At 48.9% G+C, this 14,018-nt stretch overlaps 2 protein-coding genes across 2 annotated transcripts in view; both read left to right on the forward strand.

Moving 5' to 3' along the window:
• Positions 1–1,960: 1,960 nt before the first annotated feature.
• CDK9 (cyclin dependent kinase 9) lies at positions 1,961–11,751 on the forward strand. Its single transcript, XM_081339631.1, has 7 exons — positions 1,961–2,119; positions 3,100–3,181; positions 5,104–5,194; positions 6,562–6,728; positions 8,464–8,635; positions 9,188–9,336; positions 10,276–11,751. The coding sequence occupies exons 1-7, from the start codon at positions 2,028–2,030 to the stop codon at positions 10,639–10,641; spliced, it is 1,119 nt and encodes a 372-aa protein (XP_081195757.1). The 5' UTR covers positions 1,961–2,027; the 3' UTR covers positions 10,642–11,751.
• Positions 11,752–13,604: 1,853 nt separating this feature from the next.
• Positions 13,605–14,018, forward strand: part of FPGS (folylpolyglutamate synthase) — a 20,579-nt gene continuing 20,165 nt past the window's right edge. The window contains exon 1 of the mRNA XM_081339856.1: positions 13,605–14,018. This exon is cut by the window's right edge and continues 23 nt beyond it. Coding sequence (XP_081195982.1) covers positions 13,901–14,018 — 118 coding nt within the window. The 5' untranslated portion in view covers positions 13,605–13,900.

A 14,018-nucleotide genomic window follows, 5' to 3' on the forward strand; every position in this document is an offset into this window, starting at 1 on the left:
ACTCTCCTCCCCCCTTGGTGGAGCAGTGGGCTGATGCCTCCTTAAGTAACACCAGCTGCCTGCCATTAGTGCAGGTTCGAGTCCCACCAGGCTCAAGGTTGACTCAGCCTTCCATCCTTCCGAGGTAGGTAAAATGAGGACCCAGATTGTTGGGGGCAATTAAGCTGACTTTGTAATAATGCCGCTTGGGGTGTGTGTGTGAAAGCCCTAACAAGCAGGCATATACATAGAATGAAGGCTACTGCTAAGCTTGTAAGCCGCCCTGAGTCTTCGGAGAAGGGCGGGGTATAAATGGGATTAAAATAAATAAAAAAATAAAATAAGTGTTTCTGTTCCTTGTTGAGTTGATAAGAGGAAACAACTTAACAAGGCAGAGCTTTTGTTTATTTTTAGGAAAAATACTCAGGGTTGAAATTGCATCACATCTTTTCTACCGCTTTCCCTTGGTTTCATCAAGGCTTATTTTTAAAAGAGCAGTCCTGTGTTTAGTTATTTCTCAGGCAGGAATGGCACTTTTTTTTTTTACGTTTTGCAACCGTATTTCAAAAGAGGAGTGGGTTAGGAGGGAGAGAGAGAGAAAGGGAGAAAAAGAAAGAAAAAGAAGGGGGGAAAGGGAGAAACGAAAGGGGGAAAATGGAGAAAAGGAAAAAAGAAGAAAAAGAAAGAAGAGAGAGACAAGTCCATTTGTGGGCAACTTTGGCTGAGAGCTTTTCCAAGCTTCTCTGTTTGTTTGTGTGTGTGTGTGTGTGTGTGTGTGTGTGTGTGTGTGTGTGTGTGATTTGTCGGCCTGCAACTTGGCTTTGCACCCCATCGTCCCCTCCCATCACAATGGGAGGTTTTGAGGATGCTGAGGGATTTCACGTCTGCCATGCAGTTAAAAAGGGAGGGAAACTTACTCTCCCCTTACTTTCCCCTGGGCGCGTCTCCCGTTTCTCGCACTGCGGACCTGAAGCCCCAAAGTCCAAACTGGGAGATGCAGCCTCCTTTTCGCAAGGGTGGTTTGTGGCAGGCAGGCCCTTTTGCAAGGAGCCAAAAAAGCCTCCCATATAAGGATTTTTTGCCCCCCCCCAAATTAATTGCACAAATCTTTGCGAGGTTGCATCCCTGCAGAGGCCAGGAAATCTTGGTTCAGGATTCTTCCCTTGCAAAAAAGGAGGAGGAAGGGTCAAGCCTCGCCCCCAACCCCCTCCCGAGCCCATCATCCCCCCAGAGCCCATCATTCGCCCCTGAGCTCATCATCCCCTCCCAGAGCCCATCATCCCCTCCCACAACCCATCTCTTCCCAGAGCCCATCACCCTCCACACAGCCCATCATCCCTTCCAGAGCCCATCATCCCCTCCCAGAACCAATCATCCCCCGCAGAGCCCATCATCCCCTCCCACAGCCCAACATCCACCCAGAGCCCATCACCCTCCACACAGCCCATCATCCGCCCCTGAGCTCATCATCCCCTCCCAGAGCCCATCATCCCCTCCCAGAGCCAATCATCCCCCGCAGAGCCCATCATCCCCTCCCACAGCCCAACATCCACCCAGAGCCCATCACCCTCCACACAGCCCATCATCCGCCCCTGAGCTCATCATCCCCTCCCAGAGCCCATCATCCCCTCCCAGAGCCAATCATCCCCCGCAGAGCCCATCATCCCCTCCCACAGCCCAACGTCCACTCAGAGCCCATCACCCATCGCAGAGCCCATCATCCCCCGCAGAGCCCATCACCCTCCACACAGCCCATCATCCGCCCCTGAGCTCATCATCCCCTCCCACAGCCCATCATCCCCTTCCACAGTCCCAACATCCCCTCCCACAGCCCATCCCCCCCGCCCCCAGAGCCCCTCTTCCCCTCCCCGAGCTCGGCCGGCTGCGAACTACGCCTCCCAGGCTGCCCCGCGGCGGCCCCGCCCGCCCGCGCCGGAAGTGCTGAGGGAGGGCGCGGCCGGGCGGAAGCGCGACCGGAAGCGCCCCTGCGCGCTCGGGGGAGGGAGGCTGCCGGCCGGCCGCGGCGTTTGGGGGTCGCGGGGACGGCCATGGCCAAGCAATACGACGCGGCCGAGTGCCCGTACTGCGACGAGGTCTCCAAGTACGAGAAGCTGGCCAAGATCGGGCAGGGCACCTTCGGGTAAGGCGCGCCCGGCCCGGCCCTCCCACGTGGCTGGGGGCACCCCAGAGCCCATCGGGCTGAGCCCCGCCAGGCTACCAGCCCCTTCCTTCCTCCCCAGCCGGACTGCAGCCTCCCTCCTGCCCGGCCCCAGCCGCTTGGCGCCCTGCTCGCCCTGGCAGGGGCAGGACCCCCGCCCCCATGCTGCACCGCCGCCCTGCGGGTCCGAGTTGGGGCTCTCTTGCGAGGGGAGGGACGGAGACCCATCGCTCCCGGCCGGGAGCGCCCCTCCCACCTGGAGTGGGGCAGCCTTGGGCTCCCCACCCGCCTTGGGGTGCCCCCTCTGTGCCCCCCCACCCAACCAGAGCCCCCACCCCGGTCTCCTAGCTCAGGAAGATGGGGTCTGTAGTGCAGGAAGCTGGGGGCCAGCTTAGTCGCCTTTTGCGCCTTTCCCACCCCCCCAAATCTCTTGACCGTCTTCTTCCTCCTTTAATCCTCCCCAACACACACACGAACACACAAACCCAGACCCACAACCCTGGGGGCTTCCCCTTTGTATGGCCTTTAAGCGCCCCTCCTGGAATGGACCGAGCTGAGCTGCCCTTAGATCTGCTCCACACACACACACACCCAGCACAGGGACCCCCTTTGCCCCACCCTGGCGCCTCCGAATCTTGGCCTGGAGGGAGAGAGAGACCTCATGAGCTCAGCCAGCCGGTCCTCCGTCCTGCCGCTTGTGGGCCAAGCAGCCCTGCCTTTTCCAGCGTTGCTGGTCTCCCAGCAGCGGACATTCCGGATGGAATCCGGTGGCTCTTCTGCCCGGGGGGGGGGGGGGGAGGGTCCATCCTCCATCCGGCTCCCACTTAACCTATCATCCCCAGCTCCTCGGCCGGGTGGGCATGGTGCACGCATTTACACACCCCACACCCCCATTTTCGCCCCCCCCTCCTCTTTGCTTAAACGGCCTCCCCTCTTCATGCCCTCCTTGGCTTTTCTTACAGGGAAGTCTTCAAAGCGAAGCACCGGCAGACAGGCAAAAAAGTGGCGCTGAAAAAAGTGTTGATGGAGAATGAAAAAGAAGGGGTGAGTGGTGCGGGCTTCGCCCCACGCGTCTGGGTGGAATAAACAGGCAACGAGAGAATGAAATGTCCGCAAGGAAACCACCAAGCTCACAGCCCTTTTCTTCTCTTTTCTCCTCCTGTCTTTGACCTCTTCCATCTTTTTCCTTCTCCCCACAAGCCCCACTCTTCTACCACTGATGATGTAACCTAGTTTGGTAACGAAACGTCTGCAAGAAAACCCGGCAAGCTCAGAGACCATCATGGACCACCCCACCCGCCCCTGTTACTTTGATCTGGGCTCTGTGCCGCTCGGCAGATCTTATCCTCTTTAATTTTTATCAAGCCTAAAACCTGATTAAACCTCTTCAAGCTGCCTAAATCGACCCCTATTTTGCGATGGATTCTTTTGAGTGAGCATTTAGTTTATTGGAAAGGGTATACGTTACACACCAAGCTCTGGGAAAGAGGTAAACCTGATCAGTTGATGTACTATCTCAGATTGCAAAGCTGGTTTTCTTTCTTCACCATCTTTTCGGGATCAAGCTGATTGTGTGTCTGTGGCTGCGCCGTTCGTTGCCTCCTCCGAGTGACCAAATCGACGAATTCAGTGGGGACTCCCCATGATGTTTTTTTGCAGCTTTAATTTAGAGCAGTAATAGAACTTACTCTATTTTAAAAAGTCACCACGTTGGAATGAGTCGGTATTGTGAAGTCCTTGGCGCTCTCCGAGTTGGGATGTTTTCTTGCAGACTGGAGGCTAAAACATATCGGGAACGGTTGCTGGAATTGGGTATGTGTAGTTTAACAAAGAGAAGGATGAGGGGTGACAGGATAGCAGTGTTCCAGTATCTCAGGGGCTACCACAAAGAAGAGGGAGTCAAGCTATTCTCCAAAGCACCCGAAGGAAAGACAAGAAGCAACGGATGGAAACTAGTCAAGGAGAGAAGCAACCTAGAACTAAGGAGAAACTTCCTGACAGTGAGAACAATTAACCAGTGGAACAACCTGCCTCCAGAAGTTGTGGGTGCTCCAACACTGGAAGTTTTTAAGAAGAGACTGGACAGCCATTTGCCTGAAATGGTATAGGGTTTCCTGCCTGATCAGGGGGTTGGACTAGAAGACCTCCAAGGTCCCTTCCAACTACTACTACTACTACTACTTCTTCTTCTTCTTCTTCTTCTTCTTCTTCTTCTTCTTCTTCTTCTTATTATTATTATTATTATTATTATTATTATTATTATTATTATTATTATTATTATTATTATTATTTTTTCTAGGGAGATTCTCAACCATCCAGGTCATGGTTTGTCCCCAAAGGTGCTTTTTTGTTTTTCTTCAAGGGGCAACTGGACTTTCTTTGGTTTGCCTTGAAGACGTTTCGCTTCTGATCCAAGAAGCTTCTTCGGTTCATATCAATCCTTCCCTTCTCCACCATTCGGTCAGAACTGAAGAAGCTTCTTGGATGAGAAGCGAAGCGTCTCCAAGGAAAAAAACCAAGGAAGTCCAGTTGCCTCTTGAAAACAGCACCTTTGGGATTTTCTTGGAAACATTTCTCTGCCCAGCTGGGGAAAATCGTCAGTGGGGAGTCGTTCTGTCTTTTATCTCTTGATAGTTTTTCTTATCACTGTTGCTGGGAGTTCTCGATTGTTCCCTGATAAGGTATTGTTTGATTGTTTGTATGAGTTGGTAGTTCCTTGACTGGGGTATTGTTTACTTGATTGTTGGTCTAGTTGTGTTAATCTCTGCTTATCTGTGTGATAATTAGCCGGCCTTGGGAGATCTTCCTGTTTTCTTTTAAATCCTCTCTTTTGAAGGACACAAGTTTCCCAGTTGAAAATTATAGTGAGGTCTGTCCATGAGTTGTGATTTCAGTGTAAAACTCTAGCCAAGGAACCTGGCCTTCCCACCTTGGATGCAAATATGTTCTCTCTCTGTTCTCTCTAGTTTCCAATCACAGCTTTACGGGAGATTAAAATCCTGCAGTTGTTGAAACACGAAAATGTGGTCAACCTCATTGAAATATGCCGGACTAAAGGTAAGTTATCCAAACTTGCTGGGCTTAATTTTATCTGCTAAAACGAAAACCCCTAGTGAGGCCACGCCTGGAAAACTGCAGCCAATTTTGGCCACCATATCGGAAAAAAGATGTTGAGAGTTTGCAAAAAAAATTCAGAGAAGGGCATCTAAGGTGATCCAAGGCCTGGAGAACTAAAACATATGAAGAACGGCTGCAGGAATTGGGGTTGGCTAGTTTAAAGAAGAGAAGAAACAGGGGAGACAGGATAGCAGCGGTCCAGTATTTGAGGGGCTGCCCCAAAGAAGAGGGGGTCAAATTGTTCTCCAAAGTAGCAGAGGGCAGAACAAGAAACAACGGTTGGAAACTGATCAAAGAGAGAAGCAACCTGGAATTAAGGAGAAACTTCCTGACAGTGAGGACAATTAACCAGTGGAACAGCTTGCTACCAGAAGTTGTGGGTGCTCCATCCCTGGAGGTTTTTAAGAAGAGACTGGACAGTCACTTGTCTGAGATGGCATAGGTTCTCCTGCTTGAGTGGGGGGCTGGACTAGAAGACCTCCAAGGTCCCTTACAGCTCTATTCTATTCTAAATGTCAATTTAATGGATAGTTTGCAAGGGAAGGCCTCTGTGTTCCGATCAAATGGCTGTTAAATCTGAACTGGATGTCGCTGTTGTCATAATGTCATTTCAGTACAGGGAGTCCTTCATTTATGACCACGGTTGGGTGCAAAATTTCTACTGCCAGATGAGAAATTTTTTAAGTGAGGGTTGCCATTTTTTACGACCTTAACAGTTGTTCAATGAATCACTGCAGCTGTTAAGTTCGCAGCAAGTTTGTTAAGTGAATCAGGCTTGTCAGAAGGTTGCAAAGAGGGATCACATGACTCCGGGGACGCTGCAACCCGTCATAAATATGAGTCATTTGTCAAGCATCCGAATGTAAACCAGGTGCCTTTCTTTCTGTCTGTCTGTCTGTCTGTCTGTCTGTCTATCTATCTATCTATCTATCTATCTATCTATCTATCTATCTATCTATCTATCTATCTATCTATCTATCCTATCTGCTGTGGTGGCGCAGTGGTTAGAATGCAGTATTGCAGGCTAACTCTGCCCACTGCCAGGCGTTCGATCCTGACCGGCTCAAGGTTCACTCTGCTTTCCATCCTTCCGAGGTCGGTAAAACGAGGACCCCAGATGGTTGGGGGCCATTGTTCGACTCTGTATACCGCTCAGAGATTGCTGCAAAAAGCACTGTGAAGCGACATATAAGTCTAAATGCTATTGCTAATATAATCCATGGAGCCCAACAAGACGGCCGAACACAGATGAAGCTATTGGAATAGCCGGTAAAATTTGAGGTTCCGGTTTCCTGTCGTCCCTGCAGCCTCCCCGTACAATCGTTGCAAGGGCAGCATCTACCTGGTCTTCGACTTCTGTGAGCACGACCTGGCTGGCCTCCTCAGCAACGCTCACGTCAAGTTCACGCTCTCGGAGATCAAGAAAGTGATGCAGATGCTCCTGAACGGACTCTACTACATCCATCGGAATAAGGTGAGAGGTCCCTGCGGGCTTCGTAGACCCTGGAGATCTAAGCTGGTCTTCCCTTGGGGGACACCCCACCCCACTCAGTTAGTTAGTAAAGACCCCTGGGCCTTTCTTTTGACCCAACGGAAGCAAAAGTCGTTACAGGTCAGTCCTCAGCTTAACGGCCGCCACCGAGTGCCAAATTTATGTCGCCAAGGGAGAAATGTGTTGAAAATTTGCCCCGTTTTACGACCTTGCTCGCCACCCTCGTTAAGTGAATCATTGCAGTTTGTTAAGTTTGAGTGACACGGTTGTTGAAGGGGATCCGGCTCCCCCCCCCCTTTGTGCTTGTCAGAAGGGCGCAAAAAAGGGGTCACATGACCCCAGGACACTGCACTTATCATAAATGTGAGTCGGTTGTCAAGTGTCTGAATGTAAATCGCGCGACCGCGGGGGCGCCGCAGCAGTTGTTGGGTGTGAAAAATGGTCCTAAGTCTCACTTTTTCCCCCAGTGCCGTTGTAACTTGGTAAAGGTAAAGGTAAAGTTTCCCCCGCACATGCGTGCTAGTCGTTTCCGACTCTAGGGGCCGGTGCTCATCTCCGTTTCAAAGCCGAAGAGCCAGCGCTTGTCCGAGGACGTCTCCGTGGTCATGTGGCCGGCATGACTAGACGCCAAAGGCGCACAGAACGCTGTTACCTTCCCACCGGAGTGGTCCCTATTTTTCTACTTGGATTTTTTACATGCTTTCGAACTGCTAGGTTGGCAGAAGCTGGGACGCGTAACAGGCGCTCACTCTGTTGCGCGGCACTCGGGATTCGACCCACCAAACTGCCGACCTTCTGATCGACAAGCTCAGCGTCCTAACCCACTGAGCCACTTGGAATGGTCCCTAAATGAACTGTTGGAAGTAGCGGAATCTGCTGAAGTGGCCCACAAACGATATACTTAATTTTCCTTTTTTCCCCAGGACTTTCACTTTGTTATCAGTCTTTGGCCAACTGAAAAGTTCCAGGTTGTTTGTGCGCACCTGCTTCATCTCCACATTCTTTTAAGTGACCTGGGGCTGGATTGGCAGGTCTCCCAGCACTGCTTGGCTCCCAGTCTAACCTCCCCCCCTCCGTCCCATTGCACAATGTCAGATGCAAAGCGATGCTACTGACAATTTGCCTCTTTGTTTTCGTCTTGCCATTAGAGCAGGGTGTCTTCAAACTTGGCCCTTTGATGACTTGCGGACTTCCAACGCCCAGAATTCCTCAGCCAGGCACGCCGGCTGAGGAATTCTGGGAGTTGGAAGTCCACAAGTCATCAAAGGGCCAAATTTGAAGACCCCTGCATTAGAGTAAAGGGGTTGGGGTGGAGGGAAATGGTGCTTTTGACTGGGTTAGTTAGAGAAACGAAACCTCCCCAATTCCGAGGAAGTTTGCTGAGAGTCAGCAGTCTGGAAACCTTTCAAGGACATTCTAGCAGGTGTGAAGAGGATAGCAGACGGTTTCTCATAACAAAGAGAAATTGATCAGAGGAGTTACGTGAATATCTGGGGAAGTTTGGCTGGGAATGTCCTTGTTACGTCCTTTGGTCTGATGCCCTTTGGGATTTTATAGTTAGTTTTCATGCCATGAATCCAATAAACAGTGCGTTTTTCAGAAATGGAAGTAATGCCGGACTTTTTATTTGGATATTTGAGCTGGAGGTTGACAGCTAGCAGGATGGCGACCACGACAGACCACCCATGTCTCTCTCCACCTTTTTTTCCCCTCCCAGATCCTTCACAGAGACATGAAAGCTGCCAACGTGCTCATCACCCGAGACGGCGTCTTGAAGTTGGCCGATTTTGGGTTGGCCCGGGCTTTCAGCCTGGCCAAGAACAGCCAGCCCAACCGTTACACGAACCGGGTAGTGACACTGTGGTACCGTCCACCAGAGCTGCTACTGGGTAAGAAGGACCGGTCAATGTCTGTGGGTTGGATTGGGGACTGATGGAGTATCGGTCTTCAGGAGCTCCACGTGGGACTTCAGTTCCCATATGGCTAGGCTGGCTCTTGGGCCTTGGGTCAACTTTTGTGGACTGGTGGAGTATCGGTCTTCAGGAGCTCCACGTGGGACTTCAGTTCCCATATGGCTGGGCTGGCTCATGGGCCTGGGTCAACTTTTGTGGACTGATGGATTATCAAGTTTCTGAGCTCCGTGTGGGACTTCAGTTCCCATATGGCTGGGCTGGCCCATGACTTATGAGCCTTGGCTTCAACCAAGCCGTGGCTTTCCACATTGAGTTAGAGAAAAGATTTAGGGATTAGGAATTTAATTTGTATTAGTGAATGAGATACTCAGTCCTTTTATTGAATGATTACTGTTGAATTCTGTTTAAAAAAAGAAATCAATAAAACTTTATAAAGAAAAGAAAAGAAAACTCAACAATTGTTTTCCAGAGTAGCTGGAAGGTTTAGCCTTTAGAAAGATCAACTTGGGATTCCTTTTTTTTTTTAAGGAGAACGCGATTATGGCCCCCCCATTGATCTGTGGGGCGGGGGCTGCATCATGGCGGAGATGTGGACACGGAGCCCCATCATGCAAGGCAACACCGAACAGCATCAGCTCACCCTGATCAGCCAGCTCTGCGGCTCCATCACGCCCGAGGTGAGAACCGGTAGACTTAAAAACCTCCAGCGATGAGGGAGGGAGGAAGGAAAGAAGGAAGGAAAAAAAAGAATTAGCAGAAAAACAGAATTGACAGGGATCTTGGAGGTCTTCTAGTCCAGCCTCCTGCTCAAGCAAGAAAACCTAGACCATCTCAGACAAGTGACTGTCTAACCTCTTCTTAAAAGCCTCCAGTGATGGAGCGCCCATGATTTCTGGTGGCAAGCTGTTCCACTGGTTGATTGTCCTCACTGTTAGGAAGTTTCTCCTTAGTTCCAGGTTGCTTGTCTCCTGGAATGGAGTGGAGTAGAGTAGAATGGAATGGAGTACAATAGAGTAGAGTAGAGGAGTGGAGTGGAGCGGAGTGGAGTGGAGTAGAGTTGAGTATAATGGAATGGAATGGAATGGAATGGAATGGAGCTGGAAGGGACCTTGGAGGTCTTCTAGTCCAGCCCCCTGCTCAAGCAGGAGAACGTATACCATCTCAGACAGGTGATTGTCCAGCCTCTTCTTAAAAACCTCCACGACTTCTGGAGGCAAAGTTGTTCCACTGGTTGATTGTCCTCACTGTCAGGAAGTTTCTCCTTAGTTCTAGGTTGCTTCTCTCCTTGATCAGTTTCCATCCGTTGTTTCTTGTCCTGCCTTCAGGCGCTTTGGAGAATAGTTTGACCCCCTCTTCTTGGTGGCAGCCCCCCAAATACTGGAACACTACTATCCTGTCTCCCCTCTTTCCTCTTTTCTTTAGACCGGCCAAACCCAAGTCCCGCAGCCTGTTCTTCGTATGTTTTAGTCTCCAGGCCTTTAATCATCTTAGTTGCTCTTCTCTGCATTTTTTCCCCCAAAGTCTCAACATCTTTTTTGTGGCAAAAATACCGGAATGCCGCTGTCAGGTCCCCCCTAGTCGTCCTTCTTTTCTCTGAATTCCACTTCTCCTTTCAGATCTGGCCCAATGTGGACAAATACGAACTCTACCAGAAGCTGGAGCTGCCCAAAGGTCAGAAGCGCAAGGTCAAGGAGAGGCTGAAGGCCTACGTGAAGGATCCCTACGCCCTGGATCTCATCGACAAGCTGCTGGTCCTGGATCCCGCCCAGCGGATCGACAGCGACGACGCCCTGAACCACGACTTCTTCTGGTCCGATCCCATGCCCTCCGACCTCAAGAACATGCTCTCCACCCACAACCAATCCATGTTCGAGTACTTGGCCCCGCCCAGGAGGAGAGGCGGGCACATGCCCCAGCAGCCGGCCAATCAGGGCAGGAACCCCGCGGCAACCAATCAGACTGAGTTCGACCGGGTCTTTTGAATCCGAGTGGCGTCGAGACGGAGATTTTAACGCATTGTGATTTCTTAGATTTTTTTTTTAATGATTTCTTTTTTCTTTTCTTTTCTTTTCTTTTTGGAGGGGGATAACAGAACAATGGGAATAGCTGGATTCGGATGAAAATTGCAATTTATGGAAAACCCTTCAAGGACCTCCACTGGACTCAGAGCCGTGGCGGAGAGCGTGTGACTTGCCTATAATATATATATATATATATATTATATATATATAATATATATATATTTCCTTCCCCGAAACGCTTGCTTGTATCCCAAAATTCTTGAATTCCGTTTCCTGGACTTTGGAAGGCTTTGCGGAGGGCAGGCAGGCTGGCTGGCACGAATCGGCTGCAGGGAGACGAGACATGGCAGAACAAGGGCTGTGCGATTGGGAATCCGACAAAAAAAATCATAATGGATGCTTCTCCCATTCCTGGTCTTCTGGAAAAACCCGGGCTAGAGAATTTTGCTGGACATCGGTGACCGTCGACATGATCCCGGTGTGTTTGCTTCAGGCCTGTTTCTTGCAGCACGGAGAGACTCCCCCCTTTGATTTCCCCCCTCCTCGCTTTCATTTTGCAATTTTTGCTTTCTTTTTTAAAGGAACACACACCCCACCCCCGTTTCCTGGGATAGCAAAAAAAAAAAAATCCAAGACGTGCTTCCTACTCTTCGGAAGCTTAGCTCTCTTTCAGGAGACTAAGTGAAGTATTTTTTGTTTGTTTGGGTTTTTTTTAAAAGAAAGAAAAAAATAACCATCGGCAATCCTGAAAAGTTTTTTGGCTTCCTTCCTTCCTTTCCCATTCCAAGCTCTTCTGATTCTCCAGATCGAACCTTTTTTTTTTTATCATGTTTGCCTCTTTTCGGGCGCTTTGGGATGAAAGCTTCCTCAAAAATGAATTAAAAATTGAACGAACGCATTTATCGATGACCTGCTTGGGTGGGACCGCATCCCCGTTCTTGAAACGCACAAAAGCGTCGGAGTTAGTACCTACTACGGATCATTTCACGTGAATTTAAAGGGAGAAAGGAATGAATGAATGAATGAAATGCCAAAAAAAGAGAGATGAAATTAAAGCTATAAAAATAAAAACACGAGTGAAGGGTGTTTTTTGTGGGGTTTTTGTTGTTGTTGTTCTGTTCTGTTGTGACAAAATCAAACATCCAGAGACACGCCAAGCCAATGATTAACTCCATTGGCCCTTGTTTATTAAGGCTTGTTTGTGAGTTTCAATGCTGCGTGCAAAATGTAAATATTTACGAACAAAGGTTGTGTCCAAAACGTAAATATGTATGCACAAGGCCAGGAATCCCGGGGTGGTGTTATTGGCCATTCACAAAACTTGCTGAACAACACACACACACATTTTACACACACTTTTCTTTAAAAATGGCAGGGAGGGCTTGGATTTTTCTCCCAGCTTCCAGGAACTTTTATGGCACGGCTGACTGTGTCCTTGTTCCCCCCCACACTCCAAACTAGGTGAAAAGTCAGCCGCTTTTAAACCCCGGTTAAACAAACCTGGTTGGGGTGCAATGCTCGCTGTGCTGTCAATGTTTACATTTGCTCCAAAATCGCCCCGGGAAGGCAGTTGGGCTGAGCGGCTGAAGCTGAAGCTTTTCTGCTGCGGCTTTGTGATGGAAAGCGGGAAGATCCAAGCAACCCTGCAGGTATATTTCTGTTCCTGCCACCAGCTCAAGATGCAGGTCCAATCAAGTGAAATTAGAAATTAAATTTTGGTTTGCCACTAGGAGCGAAAGAAAATCTGGGACGGGGCTGTATATAGGTGGGCGGGGGGGCCAATACTTGGTGCGTCCTTACTTTGCACGGGGGGGGGGAATTAACTGGGAAAGTTGGTGTTTTGCGCTCGGCTGATCTCTTTGCTGACTGTTGGGCTGTAAATTAGGATTTTCTTTTTGCTCATGTTGCGTTCTTGCATTTTGTACCTGGCTGTCTTAGGTGAGATGAGCAGAATAGAATAGAATAGAATAGAATAGAATAGAATAGAATAGAATAGAATAGAATAGAATAGAATAGAATAGAATATAGAATATAGAATATAGAATATAGAATATAGAATATAGAATATAGAATATAGAATGGAATGAAATAGAAGAGAATATGGAATAAGAATAGAATAGAGTAGAAAATATGGAACAGAATAGAATTAGAATGGAATGGAATAGAATAAGGATATAGAATAATAGAATAAAGAATAGAATGGAATTAGAATGGAATGGAATAGAATAGAATATGGAATAGAATAAAGAATAGAATGGAATTAGAATAGAATAAGGATATAGAATAGAATAAGGATATAGAATAGAATATGGAATAGAATAAAGAACGGAATGGAATAGAATAAGGATATAGAATAGAATATGGAATAGAATAGAATATGATAGAGAATAGAATGGAATAGAAAAGAATAAGGATATAGAATAGAATGGAATAAGGATATGGAATAGAACAGAATATGGAATAGAACAATATGGAAGAGAATAGACTATGATAGAATGGAATAGAATAGAAAATAAGGATATAGAATAGAATAGAATAGAATATGGAATAGAGTAGAATATGAAGAGTAGAATAGAATATGGAATAGAATTGAACAGAATAATAACTTTATATTGTCTCTTTGAATGTACACTAATCGGCATACATTAAAATGAAATTTCGTGGCATACAGCTCTCAAAGCACTGTATAATTTTAACAAATCAACAAAAAGTCAAGGCTCTCCAAATTTGGCAACTTGGGGGACTTCGACTCCCAGAATTCCTCAGCCAGCCCTAGGGCGGGGAGGGCTAGGAGTTGTAGTTCAGCATCAGATTTGGCCAAAGTGGAAAATCCGAATCTGATTAGAAGAAGACTGGGCGACCAATTGGCTGGAAAGGTATACAATCTCCTGCTTGGGCAGGGGGTTGGCCTAGATGACCTCTAAGCAAATTTCCAACTCTAATCGTAAAGCCAGCCCGCAAGCTGCGAGTCCCCTCTGCAGGCCTTTTTTTATTATTATTATTATCTCTACCGGACCCAGCTGGCCTGGCAGAGAGGGAATCTGCCCTTGCCAAAGATGGCGGCGAGGGCGTCCTTTTTAAAAAAAAAACAAAAAAAAACCCCACCTTCAGGCGCCTGCGCACGGAAGGAGGAGGAGGAGGCGTGGCCGGCGGTGCAGCGGCCGCCGCCGCCGCCGCCGCCTCAGGGGGGGCGGGGCGCGCTGACGTCACTCGGCTGGCCATGGGCTCGCGCCGGCTCCGCGCTTGGTGCCTCGCGCTGGTTTTGCACGCGGCGCCCGCAGCAGCTCCGCCCGCCGCTTCCCGCGCTTGGCGGCGGTGCCTCAGCGCCCGCCCGGCCC

This window comes from Vipera berus (genome assembly GCF_964194415.1).
Source record: "Vipera berus genome assembly, chromosome: 15".
NCBI lineage: Eukaryota > Metazoa > Chordata > Lepidosauria > Squamata > Viperidae > Vipera > Vipera berus.